Below are 18,084 nucleotides of genomic sequence, written 5' to 3'. Positions count from 1 at the left end.
CGGAAGATCAGAGGAGAGAGCTAGGGGGAGGGACTTTGCAGAAACCGCAACAATGGTAACACACAAAACTTTCCCGCTAGTGTTGTAGATTGGTTGCAAGAGTGTAGCGCTTTCCGGAGGGTGAATCCACTTTTTGGGATTTCCCTGAAAGCGCTACAACAAAGCGCTTTTTGCGGATCGGTTTCAGGAGTGTTGCAGATTGTCAACGACGTTGTGCATAACAGCAAAAAAGTAGCGATTTCAATTTGCAAGCATTGTGCAATTTTGAACGAGTGCGGAATGGCCCTGAGTGTGGGACTGAGGGGGGATCACCCTGAGAGTAGCCATCTGGAAACAGACAAGGAATGACACTTAACAAGAGAGAAGGTGCTGACCTCACTATCCTATCCCATTGTCTTCTTGATGCCCCTTGCATGGTTGTCTTCTCTTCTTTGTACACCAGGCATTGCCTTTATCCCTCCCTTTCTGTTTATTCCAGGTGAACTTTATTTTCTGGCTACTTCCTATCCCAGTGCCTATGCACCTCATGGCTCTCTCTACAAATTTGTGGATCCTGCAAGGTTGGCTTCTTTGAAATGCATACATTTCCTTGCTCTGTTGCTTTTTTATATACCCATCGTTATCTCAAAGGGGATCTGAAATTAAACAATGCATTTTGGAGGTGTGAATCTCTTTGGCTAGTTAACAGGCTGTGTTTTTCTCCAACACTCCAACAGCAGTCTTGACCTTCCCTGAGTCAGGACCAGCACGGGCTTGGGGGGCATCGTTGGGCAGCTGCCAAGGCTCCGTTGCCTCGGGAAAGCCTGTACAGAAGCAGTGCTTGTTGGGTGCCCTCTTCCTGTCTGATGGCAATGGCGGCATTAGACACTCCTGGCAGGATTGAGCCTCCCCCTCCAACACTGGCCACTGTTCATTACAGTGAAGATTCGTGTGATCTCAGCCCGTTAAAAACAGGTGGTGCGCTATAATTGGGAGACTTCACCAGCCTCTATTTTTTATTATGAAGAAAGAGTTTTGTTGTAAGAGTTGTAAGAGACCCCCCCTGTTTTGGTTTTTAGCTTGAGCTTTAAAAGTAGCTGTCAGCTGGATGCTGGGAGCTCAGTACAGATCTAGCACTGGATACTGGATACACTCTAGGCTGGGGCCCATATTTCTGCTGCTGATTGGGCTTCCAGCAGCTGATTAGAAATTAGAACCAGTCTCGTTAGGCATATATGATTGCTGTAAAATTATTAGAACACCTATATTGCAACTGCCTGCTAATTATCTGTAACCACTCCTGCAGAACAGTATTAAATAAAATGCTAAGGGCACACCTCCCCATTGCCTGCTTCCCCTATCCTAGACTCTGCGCCTTGCTGCGGGGAAAGGAGCAGGGACGCCGCGTCCTTGACGCGGCGGCCCTGCTCCTTTCCAGCTGCACATCCTTCCAACTTGCCTGGGGAGTGGGGAAGGAATCCCCTACCTCCCACCACACCTTCCGGCGACCATGCCAGGAGCGCTGGAGTCCTGGACACGACAGCCGCTGGCCCCGCCACCAGGTAAGGGGCACCTTGCGCCCCTCCACAGCTGACCTTCCCCCCCGGACCCACCCAGGTAAGGCGACACCCGGTGCGAACCACCCCCAAACCCCCCCAACCTTCCTACCCCCGGACCCACCCACCCCAAAATCTCCCTCTCAGTTGCTCCTTACCCCCCACCTGCCACCCCAACCAACAACGCAACGACATCCAACCAAATCACGCATGTGCAGACTTCTGTCAGGAATCAGGCTGAGCCCAGCCTGTGGAGCCTCTGTTGAAAGCGCATTCGAAATCCAACAGCCGGTTCCAAATTCCAAAAGTAGCTTTATTATGCAAAGTCCACAGTATGCTTAAGCAGGCCAAGATCTTCCTAAGCAAAGATCTTGATAATAACAAAGTACAAGGGGAATGAGAGGGGTAGTTATAGGGTGCACCAGGTAGGGGCGGGGGTAGAAGGTTTTTCGGCGGGAGAGCAGAAAGGTGGCGAAAACAAGTTGGTTCTCAGGCGGCCAGATGGCCAGGGATCTTATCAAGCGGTTGGCACTTTGTTGAGACTTTCGGCTGTCTCCGCAAGGACACTTACAGTAAGATTGATACATTCAGACGGAGCCCTCTCCCTCTGGGAAAGGAAGGGAGTGAAGTTCTCAAAGGACAGGTTTATTGCTTTACGGCCTTGGCTAGATGCAGCCAGGGGAAGTATAGAGGTGTGAGAATATGCAGAGCCGAGATGGCATGAATCGGGGTTCATGACAACTTCCGCGCATGCATCGTTTACATTACATTTAGTCCGCTGCGTCCGCCAGCCGCAGGTGTGTTAAGGATAAGTAATAAACCACAACCCATCTATCTCTACACTGGTGTGCTTATTGTTTTCAAATCCTAAGAAAAGAATCATTTGCCACTTTGATCTGGCAAGACACCAAAGTCTCCAGGTATTTCCCAACCCAGAGCTGGCCACCCTAGGGCCACTGGACAGCATTTTGTCAAACCCAACCCCCCCATCTGAACCTGCTTTGTTCAGCAGGAACATTTGCTAGGTACTGCTCCTCCGCCTGGCAGTGGATCTCTGTGGTCTCAAGAAAATCAGGCAGCCTCTGCCTGCCCTTTAAATGCACAGCTGTGAGAGATGCATTCAAGGAACTGATGGTACACAGACCTAGCCAGGTTTCTGGCATAATCTTAGGGAGGCTGAAATTTCTCTGGGATGGCGATGCTTTCCTATTTATTAGCAGAAAGTTTGTTTTCTTTCATTGATTTAATACCTCTATTAGTTACTTTTCAACTGCAAAAGTTCTCAAAGCAACCTTAAAACTATTTTTGTAATGTTTTCTACATGAATCTGCTGGCTTTCCTTTGGCCAAGGGAGAAGCAGAAAAAACTGTTTGTTGTTGTTTTTAATGTGCCCTGCCAATCCTTGGAAGCTCTGCCTCTCTAATGTCCTTCAACACCTTTCATGTTTGTGCTCATTTTGTCCCCGGGCTTCAGCTGCATTTGATGGGTAGCCTTAACTTTTAAAGATATATAAAGTAAGTACAAAGATCCATTTTTCCATGCTGTGGCTCCCCAATGTCTTCCGCGAACCAACTTTCCTTGGGCATAAATGCAGACAGAATTCCCATAAAATATGGGCAAACCCTAGATGATAAATAAAGGTGCACAGAGTTGCCTTTTCAAGCTATGGGCTTGTGAGTCCTGCTCCACATCTGCAGTGACATCTGTGCCAATCTCTCACCAGCATCACCATCCCTCGTCTCTCTAGCCACTAGCACTGCATGAATATTTATACATTTATTTCTTAATTTGTTACCTTTTAATTCTAAAAGGAAGTTTTTTAAAGTGAAACTATTTTGAGAGTCAGAAATGTATTGATAGTAGGGATGAGCATCCAACGAGGCCCCCTGGCCTCTGCTTCAGAAGTCCAGGATTGCTACGCAGCAGCAGGCAATGGCAAAACACCTCTGAAGGTCTCCTGCCTTGAAAACCCGACAGGGTGCAACTTGACAGCAATGAAGAAATAAATAAATAGTGCATCTAGTATGATTTTTGGTTATTAGCTACTTTGTGGATGTGTAGTGAAACAGATTCCAGAGCCAGTTTGGTGTAGTGGTTAGGAGTGCAGACCTCTAATCTGGCATGCCGGGTTCGATTCTGCACTCTCCCACATGCAGCCAGCTGGGTGACTTTGGGCTCGCCACAGCACTGATAAAACTGTTCTGACCGAGCAGTGATATCAGGGCTCTCTCAGCCTCACCCACCTCACAGGGTCTCTGTTGTGGGGGAAGAAATGGGAAGGCAACTGTAAGCCACTGAGCCTCCTTCGGGTAGAGAAAAGCAACATATAAGAACCAACTCTTCTTTCATGTCATTAGGGGGTTATGCACCGTATGCCAGCACCACAACAGTGTTCCCCCCCAACCCCCCCCCCCCAAAAAAAGATAAGCATTAGAACCAGATAACTGTGAGAGCTCAGAAGCACACTCACAATTAATTTTTTTGTCAGGGTTGCCAGCTCTGGGTTGGGGAAATAGGTCTGGAGATGATCTTTGATTCTAGGAGATTCCCAGGTCCCACCAGAGGGCAGGTACCCCTATGACTGACACTTCCTTAGTTTTGTGAATACTGCGGCTTCAACTAATTAAGCAGAAACAAAGGAAAACACACTCATCTCATTTCTGGAATTCTTGATTTTGGGAATAAAATCCAATTCTGATTCAATAAAAAAGGCAATGTTTTTAACACTATATTGTTCTGAAAATATATAGTGGTGATTGGTGAATACTGTTTCTCATGATCAATGAAAGACACCGATATAACAGACATCCTTGGGCAATACCGCCTTTACTTTCTCTCTGAGACACATGTAGCTCACATGACCCAATTTGTTTTCTAGGAGGGCTCCACCGGGGAAATGCAAACGCAACCCTGTTCCAGTGAAAACGAAGAGCAAGCGAATCCCATTCTCTCCACTTGCAAGTAAGTCATTGAAAACTTTTTTTTTTGGTATGTGGGACAATTGCTTGCTCTGAGATGAAGCCTTGGGATAAATAACACAAACACTCAAAGCAGAACAAGGTAAACATTTTTTTTAAATAAAATGCCCAATATCTCCCATTAACCATGAAGTCTGAAGACTCAGACAGTCAGCTAGGTTTTGAAATATTTCTGTCTGGTATGGCTTTTAGTAAGCTAATTTAAGGAAGGAACAGGATCATAAGCGTATGTCAACAACATTTTTATAGCCTTGCATTCCCCTGTGAGCTCAGGGGAGCTAATAGGAAGCAAGGCCTCTGCCCACACACAGTCCCACAAGAGCAGGAGACCAGGGGCAGGGACATAGGTGGTAGCCATCAGCAACTGTCTTATGTCACTTCCAGGAAATGATGCCACGCCTCTCTTGGAATTCCCCCTTTCCCCCCAGGGATAGGCTCAAGAAGGAGTAACACAGTTCTGCAGGGCCTATAAGACAGAGCTCTTCCACCAGGTCTTTGGTTGAGGCCAGGGCAGTAAGATCAGAGGCCCCTCCTTAGGCTACGACGGTCCGTTGGGCGAACTCCTACCTCCCACGATGGGCACTGTCTGGTGGACGGGGGAGGGGGGGTTAAGATCAGCCTCAAGTTGTTTGTATTGTATGCTGGAATTTATGTGGGGCTTTACTGGGGATTTAATAAATTCTTGTAACCCACCATGAACTTAGTCCATTTAAGTTTGCACCTACTGCTTCAGTGACTCCATCCAGTCACCTCATTCTCTGTCGTCCCCTTCTTCTTTTGCCCTCGATCACTCCCAGCATTAGGCTCTTCTCCAGGGAGTCCTTCCTTCTCATGAGGTGGCCAAAGTATTTGAGTTTCATCTTCAGGATCTGGCCTTCTAAGGAGCAGTCAGGGCTGATCTCCTCTAGGACTGACCGGTTTGTTCGCCTTGCAGTCCAAGGGACTTGCAAGAGTCTTCTCCAGCACCAGAGTTCAAAAGCCTCAATTCTTTGACGCTCGGCTTTCCTTATGGTCGAACTTTCGCAGCCATACAACTGGGAATACCATAGCCTTGCCTAAATGCACTTTTGTTGGCAGGGTGATGTCTCTGCTTTTTAGGATGCTATCTAGATTTGCCATAGCTTTCCTCCCCAGGAGCAAGCGTCTTTTAATTTCTTTGCTGCAGTCCCCATCTGCAGTGATCTTGGAGCCCAGGAAAATAAAATCTGTCACTATCTTTCTTCCCCATCTATTTGCCAGGAATTCAAAGGGCCAGATGCTATGATCTTTGTTTTCTTGATGTTGAGTTTCAAGCCAACTTTTGCACTCTCCTCCTTCACCCGCATCAACAGGCTCTTTAGTTCCTCTTCGCTTTCTGCCATTAGAGTGGTATCATCTGCATATCTGAGGTTGTTGATATTTCTCCCTGCAATCTTGATCCCAATTTGTGACTCCTCTAATCCCGCCTTTCTCATGATGTGCTCTGCATACAAGTTAAATAGGCAAGGCGACAGTATACAGCCTTGCCGAACTCCTTTCTCAATTCTGAACCAATCAGTGATTCCATGTTCAGTTCTCACTGTTGCTTCTTGACCTGCATATAGGTTTCTCAAGAGACAAATAAGATGCTCTGGTATTCCCATTTCTTTAAGAACTTGCCACAATTTGTTGTGCTCCACACAATCAAAGCATAGTCAATGAAGCAGAAGTAGATGTTCTTCTGGAACTCCTTAGCTTTCTCCATGATCCAGCATATGCTGGCAATTTGATCTCTACTTCCTCTGCCTCTTCGAAATCCTGCCTGTACTTCTGGAAGTTCTTGGTCCACATATTGCTGGAGCCTAGCTTCTAAAATTTTGAGCATAACTTTGCTAGCATGAGAAATGAGTTCAATGGTGCGGTAGTTTGAGCATTTTTCTTCCCTTTTGCTTCCAGCCCCAGCCCCTTTCTGGTCACTGAAAGGTCCCAGTATTCCCCAATCTATGTTAATGATCTATAGTTGTTTAAGGACAGGAGAAGATGCTTCTTTTCTCTTAGCCATGGAAGCCATTCCTCACTGACTGCTGGCAAATCTGTGAGCTGCTGTTCATGGGGAAGTCCATTGTCAAGAGACATTGGATGGCTCAGGCTAGACCAATCTGGCCAGATCTTGGAAGCTAGGCAAGGTCAACCGTAATTAGCATTTAGATGGGAGACTATCAAGGAAGCCAAGTCACTATGCTGAGAAAGGCAATGACTAATCACCCTTGTCAATCTTTTGCCTTGACAAACTTATGGAGTCACCATAAGTCAGCTGTGACTTCATGGCACTTTCCAACATGACTGCCTTGTCAAAAACAATAATCGAGCAGTCCTTTCTCCAATCTTATTTAACATCTTTATGTGCCCTCTTGTTCAGGTGGTGTGGAGTTTTGGGCTGGGTTGTCATCAATATGCAGATGACACCCAGTTTTTCCTCCTGATGGATGTATGCCCTGATTCACCCCCAAAGCCCTTAGCCAGATGTCTGGTGGGGTGGCTCAGAGTTGTCTGGTGCTCAGCCCTTCAAAGATAGAGGTCATCTGGCTGGGCAGGAAGGGTCCAAGTGAGGAAGTCTGATTGCCCATTGTGGATGTGATCCTGGATGCCTCCCTTTCTTTGGAGGTACAGATCACAAGAGTAGTATGGCTGGCATTCTACCACCTGCATTAAGCCAAACAATTAGCACCCTGTGTAGACCTCGAATACCTAGCCACAGTGATCCATGTGACAGTCACCTCTAGACTGGGGTTCTGCAACTCGCTCTATGCAGGCCTACCCTTAACCTTGATCTAGAAACTACAGCTGGTCCAGCATATCTGATCTCAACCAGGGCTAGAGCTTTCTCTGTCCTGGCCCCCACCTGGTGGAACAAGCTCTCAAAAGAGATCAGGAGCATGCTGGAGCTAGCACAATTCCACAGGGCCTGCAAAATGGAGCTCTTCCACTAAGCTTTTGGTTGAGGTCGACTGAACCAACATCTACTGGGCCCCCCATAACCCCTCCCCATCAACTGAATCCTGAACCAAGCAGCGTTGCTACTACTAGTTTTTGGAATGTTATTTGAAACCTCTGTTACTACTGTTGTTTTATCTGTCGTTATGATTGAATTTCACCGTACAGTTCCTATTTCTCCCATGTTCTATGTAAACTGCCCTGAGCTGCAAGGGAGGGCGGTATATAAATATAAGAAACTAAGTAAATATGAATGGAGTGGGGTCCAACAGATGCATTCTACTAACAGTAGCACCTTCCTCAAATGGTAGGAGCTCTTGCTGGGTTTGCTGTCTCTGGATTGGGAAATACCTGGAGACTTTGGGAGTGGAGCTGGGAGCAGGTGGGATTTGGGGACAGGGAGGGACCTCAGTGGAGTATGATGCTATGGAGTCCACTCTCCAAAGCAGCCATTTTCTCCAGGGGAACCGATCTCTGTCACCTGGAGATGAGCAATAAAACTGGGAAATCTTCAGGTGGGACCTGAGGACTGGCATCCCTAGCCCTTGCTCTGGCGGAAGGGGTGTGTTAAATAGGTGGGAGGCTCATTCTGCAGGTAGAAGGCTGCATGGTTAGCAGAGGAGAACCTTTTTATCCAATCAATATTAAAACACAATATAGACAAGTGACCTTTTGAACTGTTTTTTTTTTTGCAGAGACTGTCCCTGAACTGCTTAATGAACTGCTTGCAACCAAGTCTCCTAAAACAGCCCTTAACACCACAACACAAGCATCCTCCAGCAGCCCCAAATCTAAGAGGCCTGCATCCCCCAAGGGCTCCAAAAAACACAAGCCAGGAAAGCCAAAGTCTGCTGGGCACGGTAAAAAGCATCCAAAGGCCCATCCCATCAAAGCCAAAGGATCTAAGGCCAAGTCTGCTGGATTGAAGCACACAGTAAGGACTCCACACAGCTCCAGAGCAGCAGCATCCCCTCTCAAGAGGAAAGGGTCACAGTTCAACAGAGCCAAGAAGAAACTTCCACAGGTTTCAAAGCTGAGTTCAGCAGCTAAGGAGAAAAAACAAAATAAAAAGGTGACAAAGAGATTCATCTCTAGAGGTGAGATTTGAGCTTCTAATGTACCTGAGAAGAATCAAGTGAATGTGGATCAGATTGCTGGGCAATTCATGTAGACACCATTTTGCTCTTGGAAAGAGTCAAATTGTCATATAGTTTTCACATAAAAATGGATGGGAGGAACAGTCATACCTGGTATAAGCAGATGCTAGTCCATTGACTGTGACTAGATAATATGTATGTTCAGTTTGGAATTTATCTGCTCCAGATGTTTTCCAGATTATTGCCTTTCACAGACCTTACTCTAAGGACCTCACCATCAAGCTAAGGAGGTAATTTGGGGACCACTTGTGGGAGTGCATTTCTAGTAGCTCCAGTGAGACTGTTGCTGGGTGATTGATTTATACCACTGAATGGCTGATGCTTCAATTAAAATAAAAAAGAAGGAAAGAGAAATTACAATAAAGGTTTAATCAAATAACTTGTGGTATCAAATAGATGAGCACCTTAATCTGAGAAAAGGGGGCTGAATATGGTACCTTAAATGAGCTGAAAAAGGATGATTTAGGAGGTTTGCATTTTCATTAATGGGAATGGAGCAAACAACAAACAACATTAATTCCGCTGTGTTTCTTTTTTCACTTGTAACACTTTCTGAATGAGTTGCCTTCTCTTTTTCTGTCTCTACCAATTAAATACTGGACAAAGCAATAAAGAAATCAAAGTGTTCCACGCTTGGGTGCTGCTCTTGTAAGGCAATCCTCTAGATCCCAGGAAGTGTATTTCGCCATCAAGATCAGTGTACCCCTAGGATGGGCCTGTGATGACATTAAAGGATGGGAAAGCAGTTCTGTTGAAGCTGTCAGACTCAATCCAGTGCATAACTTTGAGGGGCACTTGTAATTTAAACTCTTCATATTAGGCAGAAAGAGGACTCTGGAACATTCATAGTCGGTGGACACAGTGGAGGACAGGTACATAAGAACCACTGCAGAGTCACACCATGTTATGTTGAGTTTACCAACAGACAGTAGACACCCTGTGAAGCTCACAAGCATGGCAGGAAAGTGAGAGGCATTCCCAACATTTGGGAAACAGCATATAGTGCATCTGAACAGGGAGACTATTTTGTCTATGGTAATGACCAATGATTGATATTGTCCACAATAACCTTAGAGGGTAGCTGTGTTAGTTCGCTAGCACCTGGAAGAAGAACACATTTTATTCCAGCATGAGCTTCTGTAAGCCAGAACTCAGATACTATCTATAGGTGTGTTTGCTACTTAAACAAACTGTCCCCAAGTTTTATGGTTCTGGACCCATCACTGAGGAATAAGCAGAAGATTTTTTTTTAATCCTTAGCTGACCAACACCGCCTGGTAATCACTTTCATCGGGTGGCCTGCTACTTTGGTAGAGTGGCCCAATTTAAAATGCCATAACGCTGTTGGGAACTTGTCTAATATGCTTGCATGGCAGACAGACCCACCCCCACCCCCGTTTCAACTGGACAGTAGGAGGGCGCAAGTTTGTACAACTGAGCTCTTTCTCATGAGTGGCTGTTTATAAGCTCCAGGGGGCACCTGGCTACTTTCCAACCGCAGCGTACCTTTCGATTTGCATTGTAGCGCCAGATATTCGTTTACATTCGGCCAAAGCGGAACAAATTTCCTTGCTTCTAATGAACACATTGGAATCCGCCTCTGATCTACATTTTGACGCTTAAGCAGAAGCCTGTCGAATCCTTGCCCTGGAGCGCCACATGCTGGCGAAAGTGCGGAACAGCGTCGGTAGCTGCCCCGCCGCCCCTTCCGCCCACCTTTTTGAAGCTCCAGCTCCCTTCTAGAACGAATTGGGATCATTATTTTAACATTTGTATACACACTGCATTTCAAAATGGAACTGTCAGTTTTCGACCCGTGTGGAATTAAAATAAAAACGGTCGCCCTCGCTCTGAGTTTTACATTTTTAGCAGCAGTTGACAAAGCGATGATAGTCGATCTATACCAAGCATTTTTGATGAGCTTCTATATTAAATGCTTTGCATTAAAATTGCAAATATAAGTATTTTATAATAATAATAATGAAACCTTAAAAGAAAGTTGAGGCCCCAGCGAGGATCGAACTCGCGACCCCTGGTTTACAAGACCAGTGCTCTAACCACTGAGCTATGGAGCCACCTATCAATTCTCCTTATACAAATGAATGGTACTGTACTATTCTGCCACACATTCCTAACAAAACGAGATGCAAGGCCGTCGTGAGACAACAAATTTCCTTTCCTTTGCAATTAGAGACGCGAGAGGGCGTTTCGGGTGTATTTAGACACAACGATGTTTTCTAAAACAAAGAAACGAGCAGTCTTTCAGATTGCAACTCCTGCAGCTGACCCTTTGAGGAAAGACTTCGGATAAGAAACGCGCATTTCGCGAGCACGCTGAAGGCGCACAGAAGGCAAATCCAAAGATGAATATTTACGGCCGCCGATCCCTCTCCGAACGCCACGCCGAGAGCCTCATGGCCGGAGGGCAGGCACGAGGAGGCCGCCCTGGGAGGGGGGAGGGGGAGGGGGGAGGGGGGGCGAGGAGGTCACATGATTTATGTATTGATGGGGGGGGGGGCGTGGGACTAATAACCCCGAGGAAGTTTACTCGGTCTTGGCCGCCCCGGTTGCAAACTCCGCGTTCAGCGTTCAGCAACCAACGAGCTTCCTTCCTTCTTGGCCCCGGCGGGCAAGCGAGGAAAGAGTGCAAAGCGAGTCTCCTCTCCCACCGTTTGCCGCGAGGGTCCTTCTCTTTCCCCGGGGCCGGGCCGGGCCGGGGATGGGTGGGGGTGGGAGCTCACGCGGGTCTCGGGGCCCTCCTCAAACTTCAGCCCCCCGGCGTCTGGCGGGGGCGCGGGGGGGGGGGGGGGGAAGGCGTGGCGCTTAAAATTTCTGGTTTGTTCTTTTAGCACCAAGAAAGGCAATGACAATTCCAGGAAGAACAACCAACACCATGATTCAGTTCACTGCAGGGGCTTTTCGTGTTGGTCTGCAGGAGAACGGCTAGATTTGGGATCCCTTAGCCCTTTCGAGATTGACAAGATTGCAGGACATAGAAGCTTTCCAGAGTCAGAGAGGCCCTTCATCAGCTGCCCATCTGCCAAAGAAAAGCTTACGGCCTCCCTCCTAAATCATATGGATTTCAAAGGTGCTCCTGGACTCCGATGGGCTTATCATTAGTTTCTCATAGGGAATCGCCTACAAAATGATGGGGACGGGGGACCAAGTGCCGACTCTGGGCTGGGAAATCCCTGGAGATTTTGAGGCTGGAGACCTGAAGGAGCGTAGCAGATGCGATGCCATAGAATCCTCCCTCCAAAGCCACGGGCCGGAGATCAGTTGTAATTGCTGGAGATCTCCATGCCCCACCAGGAGGTTAGCCATCCTATGAGGCTGCATTGTTTTACATTTATCCCATCACTTGCAACGTCAAAAGTCCTGCCAAGTGCTTCACAGCCAGAATCATACATGGAAGTGGAAATGCAACCCTGAGCCAACTTTCCTGCCTTGCAATCCATCAATACAGAAAACGGATGTTTTAAACAACTTGCTGCTTTGGTGTTTTCCACACGTGCGTGTCTGCCGCTTGAGAGATGGTGAGAAGTACTTTCACAATCTGTACCCCCCCAGCCTAAATCACCTAAGGTCATCTGTTGGGACACAACGACTGCAAGCAGAAGAGTCGAGGGTATGAAGAGGAGAGCAGGATATTGACTGTGGCTGTCATCATTTGAGGAAATTGCATCGGGTTTTAATGGTTTTTTATATCTTTGATATTTCTATTGTAAACCACCACAAACTGGCCTGGCTGAGAGTAGCGGTCTATAAATCTAATAACTGGGTGATGAAAGTTAATGCTGTGTAGTTTGACTGACAACGGCTCTCTAAGTTGTCAGGCAGCTTTTCCTAGCTCTTGCTGCTTGAGAGCCATTGACTCTGGGACTTTACTATCCAAGGGTAGTAGAACCACTTCTGCCATTTCCAGTTGGTTGTTGTAGGGATTCAATTGTTTCCTTCCTGATCTGCGAGGGAAAAAAGCTTTTGAGAATGAACAAAGTAAAGACTGAGGACACCAAATGGATCACAAGGAAGAAAAGAGAATTAGCTTTCCATTCTTTCAAGACTAATTGTGAAGGAAACAAAAGTCATCTAGATTATCTGAATACCTGATGCTCAATCATTGTCAACAGAGAATCCTGCAGATATTGACAGAATGGAAGAAGAAATGCCCTCTACTTTCCAATGTCTGTACAAGATGAGTTTATATTAGATACTTCAATGAGTAGGCATTGGCATTCCTTGTATTGGGGTAGCTGCCAGGGTCTACTCATTTCCCCTGTCACCTATATGCATGTCCTTTCCCACCTGCTTAAAGTGTTGTGCCACCCATGCTCCCAGATGTCCAGCAGTACATGGGGGGGGGGTGTTCTTTGTGGGCATGTGATAGCATTGCAAGCTACATGCACAAGCCAATATTATCAGGAAAAGAGGTTGCAGCTTGTATGAGGGCTTTGAAGAGGGAAAAGGCTGCATGGGGCCATGCAGGTGGGGCTTGAAAGGGAGGCATGGGGGCTGGGGGAAAGTCACTGTCTGACCCAGGCCTCCCAAACCTGGAGTGGGTCTTCTTGAAATATGCAAGACTAGCTTTAAGGCACGGGCGGGGAGCTTTCCCACAGCGTGGAGGCCAGAATGCGGCTCCCTTGACCCCGGGCCCTCACCTGCATGGAGAAGCAGGTCCTGCTGTCCTGTGGCAGTGTGGGGTAGACTGCCAGTGTTGTGCCGGTGTGGACGGTACTCCCCTTCACCAGCTGGCCACACTCTTGGGACCTTCACAGCAGGTGGAAGAAGTGGCTCTTGGGGGGGGGGTGGCTCTTTTCCGGGGGCGGCCGGCCTCAAGGCGAAACTTGGCATGATTGGAGGGGCCGGCAGAGCAGACTCCTGGCAGGGAGCGAAGCAGTGGCGGCCAGGCCGCCGCCTACAGGGAGTGTCCAGTGGGGTGTGTGTGGCCTCTTTGCGCCGAATGGCAGAGGAGCCAATCAGAAGGCGCTTTGCACCTCCAGATTGGCCCCTCTCTCTTCAGTGCGGGGGCAAGCTCAGCATGAAGCATCTGAAAGCACTTTGATCCAGAGCCTGTATGTGCATTCCAAAAGAAAAATGAGCCAAGATGGATTTAAAGATAGAAAAAAGAATCTTTGTAGGCTATTCATTAGAATGCAAAGGATATAGAATTTTGAACCCAAAAACTGTGACTGTGAAAATCTACTTTGATGAAAGAGAGAAAAAGTGCAGAAAGAATGAACATCAGAGAATCCACACAAACAGAAGACAAAGCACTGCATTTAAAAGCAGTGCTCCTAAGCACTATTGAACACATACATGACCCATCTTCAGAGCCTCAGGAATTAGAAAAATTGGATAACCAGATGCTGGATGATCAGGAAGGTCAAAGAAGGAAAAACCACCAAAAGACTGTTTTATTTGACAAATACAGAAACTGTGATGGGACCTTCTACATGGAAAGACATAGAAGGAATGCCCAGTAACCAAGCAGGAAATTGGAGAAAGGCAACATAAGAGATTGAATCTAATTAGAAAATCAGACATGGACACTCATTGAACTACCTCCAGATAAGAGAGTGGTAGGATGCAAATAAAGGCCACCTAAAAGCCCCCCCTCCAAACACCCCAGATGGATTAGTCCTGAGAAAGGAAGGATGATGACTGCAGTTTTGTGATAATTTTAAAGTAATTTAAAATTAATTTTATTGTTCATTGTCTTATTGGTTTTAAATTGTTGTACCTTGAGATGGCTGTGCCATGAAGGTGGTTCTATAAATGCAATCAGTCAGTCAATCAATCAGTTAATCAATTAATCAATCAAATGGGTCTTCAAAACCCAGTACAATGCAGAAGTTCAGAGATACAAAGCAAGATTGGTAGCCAAAGAGTATTCTCAAACGTATGAACACTGTAATGAGACCTTCGCCACATTAGTGGGACATATTTTGATAAGAATGCTCCTGAGTATAGCAGCAGAAAAGAAAATGTAAGTTTTGCGAAAATGCAAGTTTTACTTAGACATAAAAATAACACTCCTACATGGAAAGAAAAGGATGCCTGCATGGAACAGCCACCTGCATTTGAACAATCCCAAAACAAGTACCTAGTATGAAAGCTGCAAAAAACAAACAAAACAAAAACAAAAAACAAAAAATCATACATGGACTAAAACTAGTTGCAAACTGCTGGAATGAAAAACTGACCAAAGAAGTTTTGAACAAGGAAAATAAGAGTAGTGCCTATACTCCAGATGCAGAGACAAGAAGTAGATTTTCATTTTTATGTTGATTGTTTTTACAAGAGATGGACTCGGCACATCTCTTGAGAAGGGGTGTTAGAATATGCAAGATCTACTGTGTATTTATACAAAGAAGTGACTGAAAATCCTGCAGGGGGAGTAAAGAGGACAAGATTAAGGACCTATTTCAAATAGTTCCCCTTCTTGCCTCTGATTGGCTCATCCAGGTTTTTCCCTGTTCTTCTGAGAATATTTAGTCCTCTTCCTATACAGTTTGTTCTTTTATGCAGTAAATATACCTTGTTCTCAATCAGTGTGTGCTCAGCTTCTATGGATATTTAGACTCTGCCAACAGGTCCTGCTTTAACATAACCAGCAGGGTTTTCTTTAAGAAACAAGCAAGATATCCTGGTTCAGGCAGGCCCCTGGAGAAACAGGCATAGTCCAAACCAGACTCAAAGCAAAGATATTCAAGAGTCCAGACATCAAACCAGAAGGGCAAATCCAAGGCGCACAAGCCAAGTCATGGTCCAGAAGGTCAAAGAACACAGAAATTGGAATCATGAAAGGGCCGTAGAGAAGCTGCATCTATGCTGGCTCTCCCTTTCCAGCTTGAGATCTGCTGGGCTGCCCAGTTTGAACTGGGCAGCCCAGGAGACACCACCAAAGAGCTAATCTTTGCAGAATCAGCTTGAGCTCTTCTAGGTTTGAATAGGAGAACCCAGGAGACCCTGCCACACAGCTGATCCAGTGGAGAGTGAGCTCTCTGCAGGATCACGTTGGGGTGTGCTAGGCAGCCCAGTTTGATCCATGCCATCCAGCAGAGCTCACTAAACCGTTCATAGTTCAGTTTAAACTGAGCTGCCAAGGGAGACAGTTCCAGCTAAATCAGTGCTGAGTAGGCAGCTCCTGCTGCCTGCAATGATCCTGGGCTTCTTTTTTGCTTGCCCCCTTTAAAAACGGAGGGAAGTGAAATGGACTGCTAAAATAGTTTGCAGCCATTCTAGCCTTACAGCAGGGTGGGTGCGCTGCTCACTGTAAGGCTGGAATTGCTGCAAGCCATTTCAGGGGTCTCTTTTGCTTCTCTCCATTTGGTAGGGGGAAGAGAAAAGGACGGTTTAAATGCCTGCCAGCTATTTAAACTGAACAGTTGATGGGTGGACCCATCAAACTGCTTAGTTTAAATGATCACCTGCCCCCCCCCCCATTCCATCAGCCCGTTTCTCTTCTCGGTTAAGGGGAAGCCAAATTAACTGCTGGTAGGTAAAATAGAATGTGCTCAAAAGTTGGGGAAATTTGGCTTTTATTCGGAGCAGCTATACCAGTGGCTGAAACAGATCAGAGAATCTGCCCTCAGGTTATAAATACTGGGGGGGGGGGACCTGTAAAGTTTTTTTGTGGTATTTTTTACAGATTGGTTGTTGTACACTGTCCCTAGACGACCTCATTGAGAGTGGGCAGTATAGAAATTGAGATATAAATAAATAAAATGCCTTGGCGCAAGTCCTCCATCTCCTGAGTCATCCAGAGACAGGTCCAAGTCCTCGATGACTGAGCAGCCTACAGGGCTGTCCTGATCCTGCAATGACTCCAACTCATAGGCAGAGTTTGCCAACTGTGCATGATGTCTCTGGTCCAGCACCTTCCTCTGGGGCTCACCTTTGGTGCTCCAAGGGCTCTGATGACCCCCTAGGTGAGTCGGGCCTCTGCTTCAGCTTCTGATGCTGGGCTGCAGGTCTGGGCCTGGCATGCTGACTGCAGTCTTAGATTCCTCATCTGTCATGGATGGAATCTCCACCTTGTCTGGTGAGTCTTCCTGCAGCATGTGAGGGCTGGTGTTGACTTCTTCCATATCTTCTTCATCTGAGAAGGTGTTGGTGAGCAGGCCCATGACACAAAATATTGGAAGTGGGAGGCAAGAGTGAGACATGCTGACATTTCACTTACTTATGGCTTTTGCTCACATGCGCAGGGTAGTGCTGACTGCCACCTTGGGGTGGGGGGGTGTTAGGAAGAAATTTTCCTCCAGGGCAGACTGGCCAGAGATCCTGGAGGTTTTTTGCCTTCCTCTAGGCATTGAGTCAGGGTCACTTTAGCTTACAATGTCAAATAAGATCAATAAAATACTTTTACTAATATAAAAGAAACAATCTAAAAGGAAATGTAGTGCTGACAACAGCTGGGAGCAATGTTACTGATTTTTAATATTTCTATCCCATCATCTCGACCAAATTGATTTCTAATATGGGCAACAATGATCGCAAATAAGAAAAACCCTTCTTGCGTAAGTTAAAGTATGTAACATCTGAAAGCAGTCGAGTGAAATCTACTAGCAAGGATTTTCTTATAAGCCAATTAGCATTATCCATAAACAATGTAAAACCTTTTAGTAGAATACACCAGTAAAAACCAGCTAAAGACTAATAGCAAGAAGAAGAAGTAATAGCGAAGAAAATCAATAAAAGGTATTTAATTACCCCCCTCCCCTGTTAACTTTTTTTGCTGTTAATCTGTTGAGTGAAAACTCTGAGCTTGAACTTGTTTGATAATCCTTTAAAGAAAACATTGCAATCCAAAACAGAGTTCCACTCTTCTGAATCCACTGAAGTCCATAGGCTTACAATGATGGAAACTCTGCTTAGGATGACACTGACAGGCATTGATTAAGTGCTGTCTCCTACACTCCTCAGCATTGCCAGAACATTTATGGATCTCACCTCACAGCTTCATGCCCTATAATGTCTCTTAAGAGCATGTTAATTATCTGAACCAAGTATTTATAGAGTGCTTATAAGCCAATCATGCTTCCCTGGACAGTTAATGATATGCCATATTACAGATATATGGTTTCTTCTATGATTTCAGTGCATACCTGCCTGCAGCAACTACTGCACAGATAAATTGGAAATGGAAAGCAATTATAGTTTACATTAAATGTTCACATTATTTTTTATTTTAGGCTATTTACTGGACTAATTTCTTTCATTCGCATAATTCTGACAACACTCATTGACAGTTACCATACCTAAAGGGGCATAGAACTATTGCCTCTGTTCAGTGTGACATCATTAGATACCCACTCTGTGACATCACTGGGCTCCTCTGGGCCCTGACCAATGAATCTCAGGGTTCCAGATGATGGGGATGCAACCCCGCCAGCCAATACACCCCTGGCTAGGGGTCTGAGCATTTGGTAGTGCAATGCAGTATCAGTATCTGGAAGT

General features: G+C 46.0%; 1 protein-coding gene, 1 long non-coding RNA gene and 1 other non-coding gene across 4 annotated transcripts in view; 2 read left to right on the top strand and 1 right to left on the bottom strand.

Annotated features, from left to right (window-relative positions):
• HHIPL2 (HHIP like 2) overlaps nt 1–9,646 on the top strand; it is a 28,092-nt gene extending 18,446 nt beyond the window's left edge. Inside the window, exons 7-9 of the mRNA XM_077340086.1 lie at nt 479–560; nt 4,414–4,496; nt 8,161–9,646. Coding sequence (XP_077196201.1) covers nt 479–560; nt 4,414–4,496; nt 8,161–8,573 — 578 coding nt within the window. The 3' untranslated portion in view covers nt 8,574–9,646. The remainder of the gene's footprint in view (nt 1–478; nt 561–4,413; nt 4,497–8,160) is intronic.
• A 978-nt stretch (nt 9,647–10,624) lies between these two features.
• Nucleotides 10,625–10,697, bottom strand: TRNAT-UGU (transfer RNA threonine (anticodon UGU)). The gene has a single exon. It is a non-coding gene; the product is annotated as a tRNA-Thr (tRNA).
• Nucleotides 10,698–10,736: 39 nt separating this feature from the next.
• On the top strand, nt 10,737–15,170 carry LOC143838562 (uncharacterized). 2 transcript variants are annotated; one of them, XR_013231421.1, is made up of 2 exons: nt 10,737–10,973; nt 11,472–15,170. It is a non-coding gene; the product is annotated as an uncharacterized LOC143838562 (long non-coding RNA). The 2 variants fall into 2 exon arrangements; XR_013231420.1 differs by having other exon boundaries at nt 10,737–11,051.
• Nucleotides 15,171–18,084: the final 2,914 nt, after the last annotated feature.

The sequence above is a fragment of the Paroedura picta genome, chromosome 1, assembly GCF_049243985.1.
Source record: "Paroedura picta isolate Pp20150507F chromosome 1, Ppicta_v3.0, whole genome shotgun sequence".
NCBI classification, from domain to species: domain Eukaryota; kingdom Metazoa; phylum Chordata; class Lepidosauria; order Squamata; family Gekkonidae; genus Paroedura; species Paroedura picta.
This window is presented reverse-complemented; position numbering and strand designations above follow the sequence as displayed.